Below are 19,739 nucleotides of genomic sequence, written 5' to 3' on the forward strand. Positions count from 1 at the left end.
ATATATTAGAAATCTAAAGAAATCATCTGTAACTAATTCTATTTCTTTATAACTAAAGAGTATGGAGACAGACAGACATGGATTCAAGTCCCTGCTGTGGTACTTAAGACTTGTGAGATTCTGAGCAGGTTATTTATTCCTTTCAAGCCTTGATTTATATCTTTGTAAAATGGGGAAATTAATAGTGCCTAGCTAATAGAATTACTATGAAGATTAGTATACAAAGTGTTTACTGAAGAGCCTGATAAGATTAGGTGCTTGGTAACTCATACTGGATGACTTCAGTGATTAACACATAACAAAAGCATGTATCTACTTTTGTTTTCTAAAAATAACAGCAAACACTAAAAATCTCCAAACATGAACTGATTTTCATTTTCTGTGAGTCTTTCAATTCCTAAGAATATAAAATCTTCACCTGAAACTCTCACAATCATGAGTGTGGATTTGCAGACAGAGTTTAGTAGGGAACACAATTCATTCAGGCTCAAAGAAACTTAGAGAATACAAACTTCTAATTAAAGAAGAGAACTTCAGTAAATTTGAGATTTGGGTTTATCAGATTACAATGTAATCATGGATTTTTCTAAGTATGATAAAAGAATTTCCAAAACAGCATTTTAACAATAATGTCTGGTAGTTTATAAACACTACTAACTTGAGAATGGCTATAAAAAGCAAGCGTAATGGTATGGTGATAGCTGCTACCTAGAATTGTCATGTATATAAATGTTGAATCACTATGTTGTACACCTGAAACTAATGTAATGTAATACTGTGTGTCAACTACCCTTCAATAAAAAATAATCTACAAAAATAAAAATAAAAAATAAAATATACTAAAAAAAAAAAGCAAGTGTAAAACTTCAATGTTGCAGCTGATTTCAAGCATTCCTCTTAACAGATTTTAAGTACCAAAATCTCCTAGAGGTATGATCACTTCAAATCTCCCCTTTATATAGGATATTGTAATATGTTCAATTTGAGACATCAAAAAACATTTAAAATAGACACCACAAAATGTATCTGTAGTTTAAAGGTCAAGTTTATTAAGAGATTAAGAGCTGTATTATACAGGGCCTATAAATACTGCACAGCTGACTTATTCACAATCATGCAGAGATCTAGTCAGTGCCAACCTATTTGGTGGATACTCTTGTTCTTTTGTTCCAAGAAAAGTTTAAGCCATAAGACTTGGACTTGGGTTTTGGAACCTTTCTCTCTTCAACATCATAGCTCCATCCTAGAAAACAAGAACAAAACCCCACAGGAACAGAATTAAAGAGGATACCTGAACAACACAGCAATCAGAAACTTTCATGAATTTAATATTGATCTATCATCAGGAGTAAATGTCACATCTGAAATATAGTAATGCATTGCCTTATAATCCTGTGTGACAAGAGGGTCCAAAATATTGCCTGAAGATTATTTACCAATTCTCAAAGATGTAACCATGATTTGGTTTCTCCTTGTTCAGTATTCCTTGTTCAGTATTCCCCAATTACTGATGGTATGTATTATATAAAATTTGCCATTCCTCTATATGGTTATGTATTTAACTTCTTTAATAACTGCAAGGAGGAGTATGAATAATATAACCAGTCTTATTGTTTTCTAAAAGCTGGTGACTTTACAACAGTTTGGAGCTCACTTGAAACAACACAGAAAAACATGTACATACTTATCTATATAAATCACAGAGGTGGAGCAGACGATTCAAAATTACTTGGTTTAGCACCTTGAACTTTGACAGGCTACTGATTAAACTTGAAGACTTTTTCAACATTGGTTTCACAGGTGTACTCATTAACAGTACAAACTCTTAGGCCTGACCAAAGGCTCATTGGATTAGAATCTCTGGTGGATGCCTGGGAATCTGCACTTTCAGTATTCATCACTGGAGATTTTTATGCATACAAGTTTGAGAACCACTGGTATAAACTGTCTATTCTGAGAGTTTGTCTTTTCTCCAAAGCCCTTCTCAGTGTTTCATAATTTTGAAAGCTGGATTTATTTATGTCTCTGTCTTCTGCTTTAAATCCAGTTCTTCTAAGACATTGAGAACAACTAACTCAACATCCTCTTCACTGAAAATATACTTAAGTCACCTAGTCCAAGCAACCTCTGTAACTTTCTTCTTTGTAAGGTCCATTTTCCATCCCTGTAATTTATCATCCTCTCCCAGGACTTTCTTCAAATTAACTCACCTTGAAACATTTAATTTATGGCTGAATCATGCAGTCATTCATGTATGAAATGTCCATGTCCAAACTGAATATTACAGTCTAATGAGTAAGATTCTTGATCTTCTGAGTTGTTATAAGTTCTAGTGCCTCTTGGTGACTACAGTATTTGCTGCCACAAGGTAAACATTTCGATAGAGCTCCTTAGTTAGAATTCAATTTTGCCACAGAGTAAAGCCGATGCAACTCAAGTCATCAAAGTATATTGCTATCATTGCTTATTTCAGTGTCCAAAAAGGGAAAATAATAATCTCACTGCTAGAACTCTTCAAAGAAAGTCCATTTGCTATAAGAAAATGGATAAGGAGGAAAGCAAATGAAACAAATGGTTTAAAAATACAAATGAAACACCAGAATCCAGGAGAGAAAATATTGATTCAATTCACTTGCTTAACATAACCTTACTTTCACAGAAAAAAAAAAGTGCCTTTATGGTAGGAAAGTAGTCTCCTACCCATTAAAACAAAACAAAAATCACAAAGCTTTATCTTACTTTAAAAGGACCTGAACTTATAAAAAAGTACATTAACAAGTAGTTATTTGAATTTCAAAAAGTTTGGCTGAAAGGCCTAAGAATAGTAGATACTTCACACATTGTCATGAGGATTAAACAAGCCAATTAGGTGCTTAGAAAACACCTGGCAATTAACTATCACTGAACTCTATGAGAAAGGTACTTTTCTAAAACTCCTATATGAATATTATTTCCTTTCTGTAACTAAGTAAATTGAGGCACAGAGTGGTTAGGAAACTAGCACAAGGTCATTCAGCTATGAAGCAGGCAGAACTTCAGGGCTGAACACAGCCTGACTATGGAGCCTGTGCCTCAACTATACTGTCTTTTGTGGCTTATGGGCACTTGATAAATGTTAAGCTACTATTTCTCCCTCAGATTTGACTTGCAACTTCCTAGTGACACATCTTCCACATGAAGTAAAGTATCAGTGTATGTAAAATTTCCATCACATCAGAAAATTTTAATTACATTTTAATTTGTGAAGCTTTTGTCCTAGTTATTATATAAAGGGTTTTCATAAGCAAATTAATACTGTGAACTGAACATGATAGATAACTTTAACAAAAACTCAACTTCCTACATTAATCAGCAAGTGATGCTGATAATTATTTAAAAAATCAACTCAACAGAGCAGGTATAAAAATAATATTTACTGAGCACTTGCTATCATTTAATAAACACTGACTGCCTACCTTGTATCAGGACTTGTAAGAAAACAGAGGTAAAGCAGTAAACTAGACAAAAAAAATTCCCAGACTTTTCCAACTTGGGGAAGAGAAATTAATAAGTAAATGCATAGTATATTAGCAAATAGTATAGTAATACCTCAGATCAAAAGTACATCTTATATGCTAATGAATACTAAGGAGAAAACATTTTAAAGAGGGTAGACATGAAGTCCTCCCTCCTTGAGAAGGTCACATCTGAGTGAAGACCTGAAGGTGGTCTGAGAGTTAGCAGTGGGGATGTCTGGGAGAAGACACTGCAGGCAAAGAAAACAGAAGTACAATGGCCCTGAGGCAGGACTCTCCTTGGTATTCCATGTTTTAGGTCTTGTGCTAAGTATTAAATGTATATTTATTGAGTTTTAAAATAGAGTTCAAAGGCTGCTTGGCTTATGAGGTAGGCATTATATATACCCCAATTTTATATTTGATTATGAGGAAAAATAAAGCATAGAGAAGATAAACAAACAGCTTAAAGCCACATTGGCTAATTAAGTGGTAAGGCCAGGACTTTAACCCAGGCTGACTTTAAAGCTATGCACCTAACCAACGCAAATAAAACTGCATTTCTTTGAAAATATCCTGTAATTGCTGTTTTTATTCATTTTCCTGTCCTTTCAGTCTGTGTAATTCAGTCTTTTCAACACACTCACCAAAAGAAAAGTTACAATTTTAGGAATCCCTGAGAAGTAAATATATGTCCCTCATATGTGTTCTTCCCAAACACACTACCCCACAAGTTGTGGAGAAAGGAAATGGTTTCTAGGGTAGATTCTATGTCTGGTTATGATTGCTGGTAAGTTACCCAAGGCCTTCATGATTTTTTCCTGCCAAATTATGGGTGAGAGAACCTATGTTCCCTCCTCACTCTGCCTCCCAGCACACTCTCTCCCACCCAATAGAGTTCATGAGAGGAACTGAAAAAGAAATGAGAAAGCACTTGGAAATATTTAGGAACTAGTATTATACACAAAACCTGATAATCACTCTCTCATTTACACAGTTTGTCTTTCAACCACCACAAAGAAACTTATTTATTTTTAAACTGGATCAGAATGCAGGCATAGCTCTGTTATCTGTTCTGTTCATGGAGTCTCAAAATACTGTCAGGGTCACCACAATGTGAGAAGACCGAGGTTTTGTACAAATAGAAGAACTGGTTTGGGTTTTCTCCTGGTAACTAAGCAGTGACCTAGCTCTTGGGAATTGTGAGCCAGATTACAGTTGCTGTTGATGGTGATAAGAACAATAAATACAAGTATCATTATTAGGGACCGGAATGTGGATGGGCAAAGCACCCCGTGAAAACAAACAAAACATACATTTGCTAAAATTATCCATCACTATATTACTACTCTACCACAGCCACTAGTGATTGTTGGGATCCTTTCCCTCACATTTTTCTGTGGAAAACTGTTCCCGAGGGTGCACAAGCAACTGTGCTTCTCTAAGTAAAAGCAAAGAAGGATATGTGGAAGTCTAATGACAATTCACAAGAGACTGAAATCAGTTCATAATCTACACAGATTGCCTTTTGGATTTTCTATCCATCATTAAGAAAACTCTTCTCTGTAGGACTGATGTTATAATGAAAATGTGATCTCTTTTGGAACTCTTAATCTGGCCACATTTCCAAGCATCCCTATCCAAAGTGTTTGCACCTTTCAGTGCCATGAACAAACTCACTGGTCCCACTACACTTCACACCACAAGCTTTCCCAGATACTCTTTATATACTGTGGCAATATAAATAAAGACTACTGGGGCAAGCAGTGACCTTTAGCTAAGAAGGCACAATAAGAATAACAACTGAAAGGTCATTAAATATTCATAGTTAATGGGTAAATTAAATGAACTAGACTCATTTTTTTCTATTTATCATTTGAAACCTGTTCTTAGAAAATATAACTTGCAAGAAATAGAATGTAGAAATTTAAGAATGGAATCTTATTTATAAAATGTTAAGTTTCTGCAAGAATATTTTTTAACCCTAAAATAGAATTTTTTTCAACCCCCCTAAAATAAGTGTTTCTTTTAAAGAAATACCTCAAACTTGAGTTTCTGAGTGAGATCATGGAAGTGAAAACACTTGCACTCTCTGAAGCATAGCATATAAAATGATATAAAAGCAAGGTGTAGTCTAGGACAAAGGACCCTTATGCTGTTCTATAAGGACACTGAAAACCAGCCCTTGCTCTTTCCAGCTGTGCAACAGAAGAACATCAAAGCAACTGAGTCCAAAGCAGCTGCCCAAGGGATGTGGTAAAGCTCCCAGGGCTGCTGTCACTTCCCAGAGGAGAGCAGCCATATGGCATGGATTAACCACAAATCCAACTACCAGCACCTATGATGAGAAGCTAACTCCTTTTGCTAATTCACACACTGGAATGCTTTCACAAAGATATTTTCAACTTTAAGCCCTACTATCAGAGAAGTACCTCTGGCAAATGCTCTAGCACACTTAAAATGTGATCTGTAATATCCTATGCTCAATTTCTTTTTCAGAAACATGCCCACTTACTTTGTTGATCTCCAGACTGTGGTTGGAATACTCTACTTACTACAATATGAAAGTTTGGTTTAATCTTTTCAGATGCCTTGAAAAATGAAAAAAAAAAAAAAAAAAGCCTTTGAACAAAACCAGACCACAACAATTAACTTACAAATTCCATGTACGAGACAGAAAAAGAAAATTAGTTCCATTCATTTTTATTTACAGAACCATTTTATTTATGGTTCAGTGATGCAAAAATACAAAGAAACATTCATCAGTGCTTTTATTGCTTGTGAAATGTTACCTTTAGTAACCTTGGTTCAAGGCCTATGAAAGGGCTTTCTCTTTTAATAACCTAATATCAAACCTGATAGTAGTTCAGAAGTGAACAGTGTAATGATTTTTCCTACTGTCCATTGTGTACAAAGCAGGAACCACCACATAATTTGGCACAAACTGACACAATGGGCAGTCACTGCTAACAAAGACATGGGATCAGAGTAGCAAGGCCTTGGAAGGCACAAGTGAGGTATGTTGGTACTTGGAAGGTTTTAAGATTCCTCACCAGGCTATGTATCCATATTAAGCCTAGATGGAAGCAAAGCATAAACTTTAAAATATAAAGGAAGAAGGGGAAAGGAAGAAAAAAGAGCTTTTCAGAAATTTCACTTTATAAGTCTATATTTTGAAATTCCCAAGTACCTAATATTTGGGGGAGGGGAGGTTCAGAGTAATTTAAAAGTATCTTAGATCTTTTGGGAAATATTATGGAGGAGAAATAATAGCGATTTCGATATACTGGAAAAGCAATTCTTTCCATGAAAATTATATAAAATGACTTAAACAAGCAAATAAGGTGAAAATGTGAGACATCTGAAGTATTTATTAGATTAGTACACCTGCCACAGCTGCAACACCTCAAAAAAAAACCCACCTTTGATGTGATAGTGGCTCCTTTAAATGTATTATCTTTTCAAATAATATAGTTGCTATACAGTATTATTCTTTTTTCCAAGCAGTCACTGTAACCAAATACTTCAGAATTTGCCACAAAACAAACTGGTTTGTGTTCCAAAAATACATTTGGAAATCAGTCATTAGAAATTTAGAACAAGTTTTTCTAGAGAAAAACAGTGGTGGATGTCCAAAAATCACACTCAGAGATTTTGACATAACTGGTCTCAGGTGTGTGGTCTGTGCACTGGGATTTCCAGAATCCTATTTATAATACATAGGAACTTTCCTAAGCCACTATCTATAACATTCTCTCTCCAGGAAAAATTGTTTCAGACTTACCACAGGGAATCTAAGGAATACATCTCTCTGTCTCTCAAGGGGCCTTAGCAGTCTAGGTAAACATTTCCTAGCCACAAGACAACTAGTACTGGAGACTGGGAAGAAACAGTTATAAAGTAAAAAACAAAAATTGTGCTTCAATAGAAAATTATGTGCTGTCAATAGCACACCAGACCTTATCCCTGTGGTCTTTGAGTTATTTTGCAATTGTAAGTTGCAGGTACAAATAATCACTATTGCAGATTCTGTATTTGTAAAATTGCCTAGTCACTAAAATTTATTTGTAACCCCCACATCAGTACTCACGTTTCCATGGTCATTCACAACATGCAGAGTGATGAAAAATTTGAGTCATCCAACATGTGTGTTCCTAGCTAAGGTCAAGCAAGGTAATGCTCTGCTTTCTTGTTTCAGTTCTCAGACTATAAACAAGTGTCCTTTTCATGGTCTGTTTACAGCCACGTTTATTGCATTTTTGTGCTGTTGCTTTGTGATTTTGCTTATTATAATGACCCCTAATTTAGGGCTCTCTAGTGTTCCCAAGTGTAAGAAGGCTGTGACATGCTAAGATATGTGTCAGATAAGCATCGTTTAGGAGTAAGTTATAGTGCTGTTGGCTGTAACTTCAATGTTCACAAACCGATACATAAAATAAGGTGTTTCTAAGTAGAAACACACTTTAAAAAAAGCTACATACTGATCAGGTGATGAAATTTTGTCATCAGAGGCTCAGAGGACTCTAACACTGTATTTTCCTTAAGAGCAGCATTTCACTATTCACTAATCTAGTATTTGTGATGGCTTTACAGAACTTAACTACCATGAATAGTGAGAACTGACTGTAATTGATACATAAGTTTTGTTTTGACTGGTGACTCAGCCCTGGAAAAAAAACAGTTTCATCTCCATTTGCAATTCATCTCAACATTCCTTTGCTCTATATAAATTTGCTATTTTACTGACTTTTCCTTTGAACTGGCTACAAAATCTGCCTGGCTCCCTTATTTCACGAGTAACATAAATGCTTTAACACATGTTCACTTGTATCTATATTAGAGTCATGATTTATTCTTTTTCAGGAAAAATTCTGTTAACAATTTTGGAGGTCCCACTGAGACACCTAATAGATTCAACAACCAAAGCTGGGCAAACTTCTTCAGCAGAAGTGGTACATCTTATTTTAAACACAGGCATCTTTTCTTGGATCCAAGAGGTGAATACAGGAGAACTTTGATGAGACTCCATCTTTTCGAATTTTCTTTTGCTCTCTACTAATTTTGGGAATTGGTTTTAGGGTCTGAGCATTTGACGGTTCTGTTAAACAGATTAATGATTTTAGAGATCTATTCTCTGTTGGGTGAGAAGAGACAGAACATCTGTGGTCTTTTCTGTTGGTATGTGCTCAAATAAGTGAAGAACTTGTATTCACTGAGAAGAGAGCAACTCTTTAGTAATGTCATAATTCTGTGTTTACTATTAACCTATAGCTGAGTTTTAAGAATTTAGGTCATATGCTCTCTATTTTTGTAGGTCTATCTACTTGTATGTTCATTCAGAAAGGCCTTTACCTCTTATTATGTGTGTGGGAGGTGTTTTTCTATCTCCAGATGGTATTAATGAATTAGATTATAAAATTTCCTTAAAGGCTCTGTTCTGGGCAGTTTATAGGCAAAAATGAAAACTTACATAAGTGGAGTATTTCTAAAATTCTCAGAAAACAAGGCAACTGAACTTCTAATACTTTTAATGTGCTAGATTTTATAGAACACTTAATAATTCAAATTTAGGTAATACAGGTAACTCTTTGGCAAACAAGACAAACAATAATTTTGGTTTAATAAAAACAGCTTTCTTTATCAGTGTTAAATATTATACAAGCATAGATTTTTATTTTACTTAGGTATGTTCTTTCTATCCTTATGTAAGTTTACTGATTCAATAAGTTGGCATTACTTCTGTTTAATGTTTTACAGTCCTGAAAAATGTAAATTTCTATTTATCCAAAATGATTCATTGTTACAACTTTATCTAAACAGTAATTACATTTTGTAGTATGTCACTTTGAAAATTGATTTCTAAGATCTTTGGGTAACTTAAAACCTTGATGATACGAATGGATATTTATAGATACCTAGATCATTTATTTCTAAGATACAATACTGAACCATTAATTACTAAGCAAAAATTTAAGTTTATATACTTTTGCTTCTTGTTTTATGGGCTACAGAGAGGCTGGATTTGTTAAGGGACATGTTCACTTTTGCCACCTGGAGAAGTCAGAGATAAAGAATGCACATGGCTGTAGAAAGCTGTGTTACGTGTACTTATGAGTTTTGCTAGCCTACTAAAATGCTGATGTGTAATAGTTTCAATTATCTATGTCAGTTTTCTCTGTGAAGTAGAATTAACTTTGGTTAAAAGATACAATTAATATACAGAATGAACTCTACTAAGAGCAATAGTAGCAAAGGGGTCTAACTTTGTGTGCAAGGTAATGGATGAAATGTTTCTGTTTACAAAGGGAAAAAGAAAATAGTTAGGTCCTAAAGTAAAATGCTTGTTCTAGAATGAGAAAGAATGGTAAAGGACAAAACCTGAATGGATAAAGAAAGGTGTGTAAGATTTGTAAATACAAAATTGTTTTTGCCTTAGATTACTGAATGTCTAAAAAAATAAGTCTGAAAAACTATGGCATGTTAAAACCTTAGCAAAGTTTGCTCAATTTTGATGGGCTCATTTAATCAGTTTACTGTTTACTGTCTTCACCTTTTTTGTTTAATCTTCCCAGATTGCAAAGGTTCTGTGGCGTATCAGAATAACCATATATGCTATGCTGACTTTAAGTCTTTGATGACATAGGCAAGAGCTCAGGTTCTTGACAGTCATGTTGCCTTCTATGTTTGTAAGTTTTATCATCACTCTGAAATGAGCAGCTAAATATTATGTCTTGGGCACCCATGATCCTATTCCTGTGTGTGCAAATCTACTGACAATTTTTTTTCTGGCCTCCCCTAAGTCAAATCCTCAATGTAAAAAAAAAAACAACTAAACTAAACATTCAGAGTATCTTTGTGCCTAAAACTATTTTGGAGGTTTCCCAAAGGGCCTCTGGAGAAGCACAGATAGGTTCTTCCAAGCTTGTAATAAGAGAGGGACTAGAAATAATTAAGTTTACCTGATATGTTACTACTGATGAGCTGCATGGGAAGAGTTGTCAAGTTGGAAGAGATTCTTAACCTGAGGTCTAATCTGAATGGGTGAGATGTTACTAATACCAGTATTTCAGAAACTGTATGCTATATGCGAAGTACAAAGATTTGTCAGTGCTCTTTCTGTCCATGATGTTTTTTCTATCAGAGCCCTGGTGTTGCTTTGCATGTTACTCAACAACAGTACAGGTTATCAATTTAGTATTTTTAAAAATATTAACTTGGTTATATCTTCTTTAGTTTGGATCTTGTGTCTTCTAGGCCAGTATATGTCAATTGGGAATCCATATCAATTACTTACGGAGTTTTATTTATATACAGATGTTTAGGACCTACCCTAGACTTAATGAATCTTTTCACTTGATATTCTTATTACAGTTTTGGTATATTCTGACTATATGTTTGGCATGTTCAGGGTGTATTATAGTTCAGTGTTATTATGTCATATCTCAAAATTTTTTCTCTACAAAGATTACATTCATTTTTATAAATTACATGAATATTCAGTTTTCTTTTGAAAATATGTTTAAATGTTTACAGATATTTTGTCAGTTAGAATGACTTCAAGTTGCATTCTTGTTGTTATAAACTCATATATTTTGCTTTTGAAATTTATCAGTAATATTAACTATAGCCATTTAAATTCTCTTATCATTTATGACAGATTTCTTTGTTTTACTCTGATGCTTCCCTGAAAGCTTTTGAATTTAGCTCCAGGTTTTCTCTTCAACAAAGAAAGACTGTCTCAGATACCCTTGGGAGAAGGACTATGCAAGGTACTTTTGAGTACAGGCTTGGTATCTCTTCAACAAATGTAAGACCACACCATTGGACTGCTTCAAAATTTCCAGAACTGTAGTTGAGAAATGGATATATTTAGATCCAGTGAAATAAGAATTAATTATATAGGACTGAATGAACTGATAAGGGACAACTGTAGTTTTGTTTGGAATATTTTTATATTGTTTTAATGTCCTATTTTCTAGACATGTAAGGAAGTCCCTTCTCTTTCCCCCAGAGGTATCTATAACTTGTTAGAATTTAGTGGACTCCACTTTGTAAACTAAAATTTGTTATCATTTGTAAATGATACTTTAGTCTCTCTGCATGATTCCCAGAGAATTCTGGAACTCTTGTTGAATATTTCTTGTGGTAATACAGTTATTTGTACATGTTCATAAAGTCCTTTTTATTAAAACATAATTGGACACAATGGTTATGCAACCAAGGTGTTACCTGGCATAACATATTTGAAAATGGTACTCATTTAATTGTCCAAGACCAGACACTTTAAGAAATTAAAGTTGAATTTATGGAGCTAATGCTTACAAAGTACTTACAGAAAAAGTGACCTGGGCACCAGGCTTACAAAGTTTTCTAAAATAGTTAGGAGATTTAGGACATTTTGAAGACATTGAGAAGGGAGGAATTTGGGCAAATTAAGAGATATTGCAGGAGAAATCTGGTGGCAGGTTATTGGCGAGGGTTCCTAGTCTCAAGTAGCTTTTTGAAAAGTACAATTTCAGATTCCTTAGGGAAATATTTCAGCAACGGAACTTAAGAAAGCTAATGAGGTAAAGGGAAACAGAATATGCAACCCCCAAATGCCTCTTTGGCATTAACGATTATCTTAGGCTAGAAACAGCAAACACAGGGAAAATCTCTGAAAACAGTGGAAGTTGCCCTTTTGTGAGTTACATTTACATTTATATGAGAAGCCTCTGTTTGTAAGGAAGGTCTCCCTCTCTGTACTAGGAAGAGAAGGATGACTAAAACTAGAAATTTATCAACAGAGAAGGCTTAGAGGTAAATCTCCATAACCATACCCTCACTGTGCTTTGCCAGATAACCTCCCATAATTCACTCCCCCTCCCACACACCATCTTTTGTCTTTAGCTAGAGATGGTATTTAATGTGGTGGCTAGGGCCATTTCTGGGTTACTCAGTATGCCTGGGTATCTCCCATGTATATAAGAGGTATACAGTTATCAAACTTGTTTGTTTTTCTCCTCATTTATCTTTTTACTACAAGGTGGTCTCAACTAAGAACCTAGAAATGTAGGAGAAAATTATTTTTTTTCCCCTAGAGTGGTAAATGAACACTATAGCTACACCTATGTAAATAAGTCAGGCCAAATATTATTAGCCCAATCTTATTTTGTGACCATGAATAATCTTTGAGATTTTTTTTTTCAATAAAAAAAGGTGGAGTGTAGAAACAAATTTTGTTTCAATGGAAAACTATGCGTCATTTATACCAGGCCCTTCCTTTTCCAGATTTTATCAGATTTTAGCTCAATTCCTTGTCTTTCAGCTATTTCTATAACTATTTTTAAATTGCACAAAACTGATAGATGATGCAAATTCTGCCCTCTGTCCTGTTAGTGATTTAATTGACTTCCCTTCCCTTTAAAACTCTAAAGAGTTATGTCTCCATTTGCATTCCTTTTCTCCATATCCCTTTTTTCCATATATGTAATTTGTGGTGTTTGACTTTAACTTGGTTATAACATCTACCTAGGTCCCTTTGTCAACTGAAAGCATTTATTTGGGGTCTCAAAATTGCAATCTGGGGAACATAAATTCTTGTAGCAACCCAAATTGTGCCGCACTAGGGAACAAAAGTTGAGGATTTTTTTAAAAGACAGAAAGGCATACTTGTATATGTGATTTACAAAGAAATGTGTTTGATGTTGGAGGCAGAAAATAATCCGGACTGAACATAATTGGTTGCTAAGACTATCTCTAAGCAGTCTCTCACTATAGCCAGTTGTAGGTGTTAGAGCTGAGTCCTTGGAATATCTGCATTTGGCTCAGTTCAAAGCTCATAGTTCCACTAGTGCGGATGTGCATAAGACCCACCTCCTTAATGGCCTCCCAGCTGGGCTCCAACCTAAAATCCCTTGACAGAAGTTGACGCCATTTTTATTTCATCTTTCCTACTTTGTATCACAAGTAAAATAAATCCTTAACAAGCATTTTATATCTGTATGGGTCATGATCCATATCTAAGTTGTCTTTTAACAGACATATGGATGTGAGTTTCAGACACTCATTAAAGGTTTAAGTTATGTGGGAAGTCTAGACCTTGCTGGTGTCCACTTTTGGGATAATTCTAAGTCCTAGGCTACAACTCCAATTATCTGTTTATTTTATTGGATCTAGGCCTGACCTGCCTGCTTCTGTCTCTGCTTCTGCCTTCTATTACTGCAGAGGCGGGTTTTCCTCCCTAATAGACCCACTATGAGCAGAATGCAGTTACACAGCTTATCCTCTCCTCCTATTCCTGAAAGAAATCCTCCTCTATCTTGAGAATTTCAAAGAGTTTTTACAGCTAACAACAATGAGAAAAACACAGGGGGGTAAAATGACCTACCACAGGAAAGGCACAAAGTTTAAAATCAGATCAAAAGGGGAAAAAAAGCTATTTCTGGTTTCATTAGCATGTAAATGGTAGTAGATTCTAGCCTTCTACCATTGAAATTTTCCAGAGCTATCTTCCACCTCCTCACTCCATGAAGCAGCTTCCTTCTATCTACCCTTCGACCCATCAGGAAACACAAGGAAAGACAAAAGCCACATGGGTGAGAAGGATGGGTCTTTTTAGTATACAAAGAACTAAAGTAAGGTTCATCTACATTTCAGAGGAAACCCCAGATAACCTTTCTTTGTAAAAAGAGAAAAAGAGTATCTTTGAAGAGTTCCTTGGGAATATACTAAACTCAAAGGGAGACCTTTAGGATGAGGCCCTGGGTTTAAAGCCAGAAGACACAGGGGCATTTATATTTTCTTTACTTTGTGTGTTATGTCGGGGGAGGGAAAAGTAAGAGTTAGGGGAGTGGAAGTAGGGAGCAGTGGGAAAAAGAAGCTATGGGAGGGTATTCAGTCTTTTCTTCCTTCTCACTCCCCAGTTTCACAGAACCAGCCTTCCACAGGAGTGAAGTATGGTCAAGAAAGAGACCTAAGCGAAAAAACAACAGAGGGAGGGGTGGTGGTGGCAGGAATTATTAACAGTGGGAAGAAGGTAACTTTTTATCTCAGATATGTGGGCATTCTTAAATGAAAAAATTGACCTGTACAATACTTTATTTGGTTCAGGAATTGAAAATACGTGACTAACAGGGGTTTTTATCATATAATAGAGGTCTCTTTTAGCTATTTTATTTCATTATTATATGTAAGAGTTTCTCATTTAGTTATTCTTAATTCATTCTGGGTAAGTGAAGAACAGAACTGGGCTTAAGTATAAAATGTGAACTTTTCAAAGTTGGGTAAGGTTTTCCTATTTCACATATTCACTACAGAATATATATTAATGACACACTTAAAATCGTGTATGATGTATATCTTGTATTAGTAAGTACTACAGATCAGTGCTGTCCAACAGAAACATATGTGAACCATACATATAATTTTAAATTTCTAGTAGCCACATAAAAAAAAATGACTAAAAAGAAACAGGTGAAATTAATTTTAATATTTCCTAGCCCTTTATATACCCAAATCATTATTTTAATATGTAACCAAAATAAATATTAGAGCTATTTTGTGTTTTTTATACTAAGTCTTTGAAATTCAGTATTATTTTATACTTACAGTACACCTCAATTTGAACTAGATATATTTCAAGTGCTACCTAGCCACATGCAGCTACCATTATTGGGCAGTGCAGATCTAATGATTAATTTTTAAAATCTTGCAGCATAGTATCACAGAAGCGGAGCTGGAATCTAGAAACTTGGGCCCTATTGTTTAGGAGCTATGTGACTGATCTTGGTCTTGCTTCAGTAACTTCTCTAGGTATACTTAGTAACTTTTCAGTATTAAAAAAAAAAAGCTTAGAACAAATAACATACAGCTTGGAAACAACTCTAACTTAATGAAATGATCATCTTAAGTACAATGGAATAAACTTCAGGGTGCTAAGCCTTAATAAATTCAAGATAAGCTCCCAATTAACTTGACAGAAAAATACTTGTCAGTTGTATATTTATAAACACTCTAGGATATAAGAAATTGTTAATCATTTCATAATTTTCTTCAGTTTTCTAATTAGAGGGAATTAACAGTTCTTCTGAAAGATGGAACAAGTAGCCAAATTAAAGCAATTTAAAGGAAAAGTTTAAAACATGATATGAAGACATTTAATTTGTAACATCACTAAATGTACTGCTCAAGTTCACCAATAATTACTGAGCACATTATAAAATGAAGATGAATGGGACTGGGTGTTTTCTCTGGCAGGTGCTTACAATCTAGTAGGAAGGATAAAATAGTACAGCTTGAGTACAGGACTATGCCTTATTTAACTATTGATCTCCAGAACCTAGCCACCAGTGCTGCCATACGACAGGGTGCTCAACATATTTCTGAGAGAAAAGAATATTTAAAAAGTCAAATAAAAGCAAAATACAAAACCATACAATCAGAGCTGTAAGGCAGCTCTTTGAATAACTGAGTAATTTGTTCAAATTACTGTGGAAGTTAAAAGAAAGAGTTCATCCAATTGGGGTGGACTACAAAAGTGGGAGAGAGGAAATAAGAAAAGGAATCAGGAAAGAGATAACATTTAAAACATATTTTGAAGATTAGGTTGGAGTCCATAGACAGGGGTAAGGATGACAAAGGGAACAGCATGAGTAAGGCTGTAGACAGAAAAACTCATATAGCAGGGAAGAAAAGCAGAATTGGGTCATAGCAAGATAAAGCTAGATTAGTGCTTATACTGTGAAGAACTTTGAATTATTACTTTAGGAGTGTATCTCCTATTAAGCATAGATCCTTCAAGGTATTTGAATAAAGAGCATTTCGGATTTATTAAAATGTCAGAGAAGAAAGGATCTCTGCACTCTGTATATAATGATTTAGACCAGGGGTCAGTAAATATTGCCTGTAAATATTGTCTGTAAATGTCCAAATAGAAAATATTTTTAGTCTTTGGGGGCCAGATGATCTCTATTACAACTACTGAATTCTACTACATAGCTGAAAAACAGTTATAGACAAAACATAAATGAATGATTATGACTATGTTCAAATAAAACTTGGTCACCCACATATAGGTAAGTGACATTATCAGTTAATGTTACTTAATATCTCTAAAACCTCAGTTTCCTTGAATTATAAAAGGGGAGATAACTGTTCCTGCTTCACAGAACTGTACTGAGGATTAAATTATAATGAAATTAAAGCATTTTAGCATAGTTGACAGCTCATGACTTAGTGTTTATGCATGTTAGCCCTGATGATGATGATGATGCTCACGACCTGGGTCTGAAATATAATTAGAAGAAATTAAAATGTTTTCTAGGAAGAACTGAATCTGAAAGTTTTGTTTCTCATTGCCCTTATTTTCTGCAACACAATCTTTTATGTCAAAGGGAAATGATGGTCATGACTTTTTTTTTTTAACTTAATTTAAAAGGGAAACAAGAAAACAAACAAGAGGATGACAGGTTGTTCCTCTTCAGAATAGTCCCTCAGGATACAAACTATCTTTTCTTGTGTGTGTGCGGCAATTTTACCCTAACCTCCTTGTTCTAGACATTACTAAAAGGCAAACATTTAATGCTCATAAATGAATAGCCTTTGCCAGATTTTACTGTTATATCAACAAAAACACATTTTCCCCTGTAGAGCATGTAATGAATAACGCACTGGGCTGGACAGTAAAGAAATTAAAGATATACATGAGCTGGTGCATGGGCTTAACATTCTTAGGTCTGTAGTTTTTGGGCATTACCCAACCCAACTTATTTCAATGATGAAACATGTTGATCAAAGGCTAAGTATATTGAAACATGACTTGCTCAGGCTGTCCTGTGAAGTGGATGGAATGAACATTCCTAGTTACTAGTCTCAATCCAATAATCTTTACATATTAGTGCTTCTGAACCATTTCTTTTCAGTGCCTTAACATTGGTTCACCCAACCTTCAATAATCCTAGCTTACAACAAAATGATGTTATGTGTGGTGGAAAGGGGATCCATTTGTATGCCCCCCCCCACTACCCACTTACCCAAAAGAGGCAAATCAGAATGGAGGAATGCTGGGCAATTTGGAAAAGATTTTCCACCCCAGGATTCCATACCACTTCAATGGTGTTTGTTTAGACTTGACTGCCACGACAGCTATAATAGAAATAGTACTGATCTTTTAAAGACATATAATGCTAAATATTAAATGAGGCAGATCACAAGTAATCAGTGAGGACTTACCCAGGAAATGAGAGTGGCTTCAAATCTTGAGTAAAGGACTATATTTTAGAAAGTTTTGTGCTAGGTACTGGGAAACAAAGAGTAACTAAGAAAGGTATATAATTCCTGCTACCTTATAGGTTAAAATTCCTGTTCCATTGTTAGCCTAGTTTTATAAGGGACTGACTATCCATTAAGCTTTTTCAAATTATACTACTGTCTTTGATAATATTCTTCAATTTTCTTTCCAGGGGAGATAGTAATTAGATTGGAAAAGCAACTGGGCAGCAGTGGCTAGTTCACACGTGCAATCTGCATGCCAAGGGTTGTGGTACAGTCCTTGTGACCACTTAGATACAAACCAGAGATTTAACAGCATAATCAGATTTCCTGTTGTTAAATACATGTTAGATACCTCAAATAATTTTTAAGGAATCAGACATGAAATATGGTAAGCTGTAAGGTTTGTCCATCATTAATAGAACTGTTTTGATAAGCTATATTACAGTCAAGAAGAGAGCAATGTTAAGTCAAAACAGTGTTTTCAAGACCAATTTGAGAACAATTCTGTATTTAAGAAATTTGGAAATTGCCAAGAAAGTGTTAATAAGGAATTACACTTAAAAATTTTTTTAAACAATTTTAAAAGTCTGCTAATAAAATAATGTTAACTTATATTTATTATATACTTATTTAACCATGTTCTAAGCATTTTTATTAACTCATTTAATCCTCACAATTTCAACTGTCCATAGTAAGGTAGGGCAGGGACATGCGACAAGCATCATGATTAAGTTTTCCTGCCTGTGATGAAAAATGCCAAGATATAAATAGTATAATAGGAGGGATTCCATCTTAAGGCTAAGATTCCATTTTAAAAACCAGGGAGTTAAGAGGTAAGATTCCTAAGATATTTTATGGTAATCAGCCAATAACTAACTTGTCTTGGGGCAGCGCAAGAAGTCCTAAATGATATGTTCTCACTGCTTGAGGGTAAATACTATCTTGCAGAAGAACAGGATGAGGAAATCCTTTGTGTTAGGTTTATCTCACAGAATATCTAGAGGACAGACTACGGATGATGACATAATGTCTCTCACTTGAGAGAGACATCATGAGACCACATATCAAGCCTACAACCCCAACGGCCCTCTGCCCTATTCTTAAAAGCCTTAAAAGATAGAATCCAAAGCCCTTAAGCATGCCTCCTCTCTGAGGATGCCCATTCTCCCCTTTCTTGGAGTATGTACTCTGCCTAAATAAAGACTTCTCAGCACTCAAATTAACTGTGTTTTGTCTCTGTGTTCTTCTGGTAGTAAGTGTCTTTGTTACTTCACTATTTCAATCAATTTTCTAGACTTAAGCACAAGTCTTCATTCTCTCTGTTTAAGCCTCTTTCACTACTATGTTGCATAGCTTAATAGAAGAAAATGAGGGAAAAAAAGCATTTTTGTTGACAGTAAGAGCAACATAAACTAATAATTTTAGTATGCTACTTCAAAAGCTAATATACTCTTAGTCTCTATTAATTTAATTGTAGAGTTGAGATTATGCTTGGTGTTAGACCCACCATATCTAGGAAAGTAGTGAATGGAGACATTTGGACTTACTTGAATTATACAGGGAATATAATAACGATAGTTTTTTAATGAGTTGAAAACAGTTATTAGGTGGAATAACACAGTTGTCAAAACTGGGATAGGCTGCCTTGTGAGATGTCAATTTGAGTTTAAAAACCAAATGTTAGTGATTCTGCAGAGGGATTCATAAACACGGTAGGAGTTAGACAAGTAGTTTTAGTCCCTGCCTCTTCTTCAAACTAGAGGAGTTTGGTTTTTACATGTTACATGGGCACTTTATCTATTTGTTTTCTGAAGGGGGTGTTCTGATGCTGTAAAAAAAAAAAAAATCTAAAAAAAAGCCATATTATATGCATTGAAAGATTTCTTTTAACTCAAATTCTATATCCCTGAAAGGTTTTAGGATTAAAAACATAATCATATCTTGATACCTTGATTTTATTTGTCAAAGCAGAATGAAAACAGACCAAACATA

General features: G+C 34.7%; 1 protein-coding gene and 1 long non-coding RNA gene across 2 annotated transcripts in view; both read right to left on the reverse strand.

The window, feature by feature from the left end:
• Nucleotides 1-1,027: 1,027 nt before the first annotated feature.
• Nucleotides 1,028-19,739, reverse strand: part of NDUFS4 (NADH:ubiquinone oxidoreductase subunit S4) — a 123,088-nt gene continuing 104,376 nt past the window's right edge. The window contains exon 5 of the mRNA XM_036900377.2: nt 1,028-1,243. Within this exon, the coding sequence (XP_036756272.1) occupies nt 1,140-1,243 (104 nt within the window). The 3' untranslated portion in view covers nt 1,028-1,139. The remainder of the gene's footprint in view (nt 1,244-19,739) is intronic.
• LOC130681751 (uncharacterized) lies at nt 4,790-19,724 on the reverse strand. The gene is made up of 2 exons (XR_008995011.1): nt 17,405-19,724; nt 4,790-17,332 (listed from the first exon to the last, which is right to left on the reverse strand). It is a non-coding gene; the product is annotated as an uncharacterized LOC130681751 (long non-coding RNA).

The sequence above is a fragment of the Manis pentadactyla genome, chromosome 2 (assembly GCF_030020395.1).
Source record: "Manis pentadactyla isolate mManPen7 chromosome 2, mManPen7.hap1, whole genome shotgun sequence".
Lineage (NCBI taxonomy): Eukaryota > Metazoa > Chordata > Mammalia > Pholidota > Manidae > Manis > Manis pentadactyla.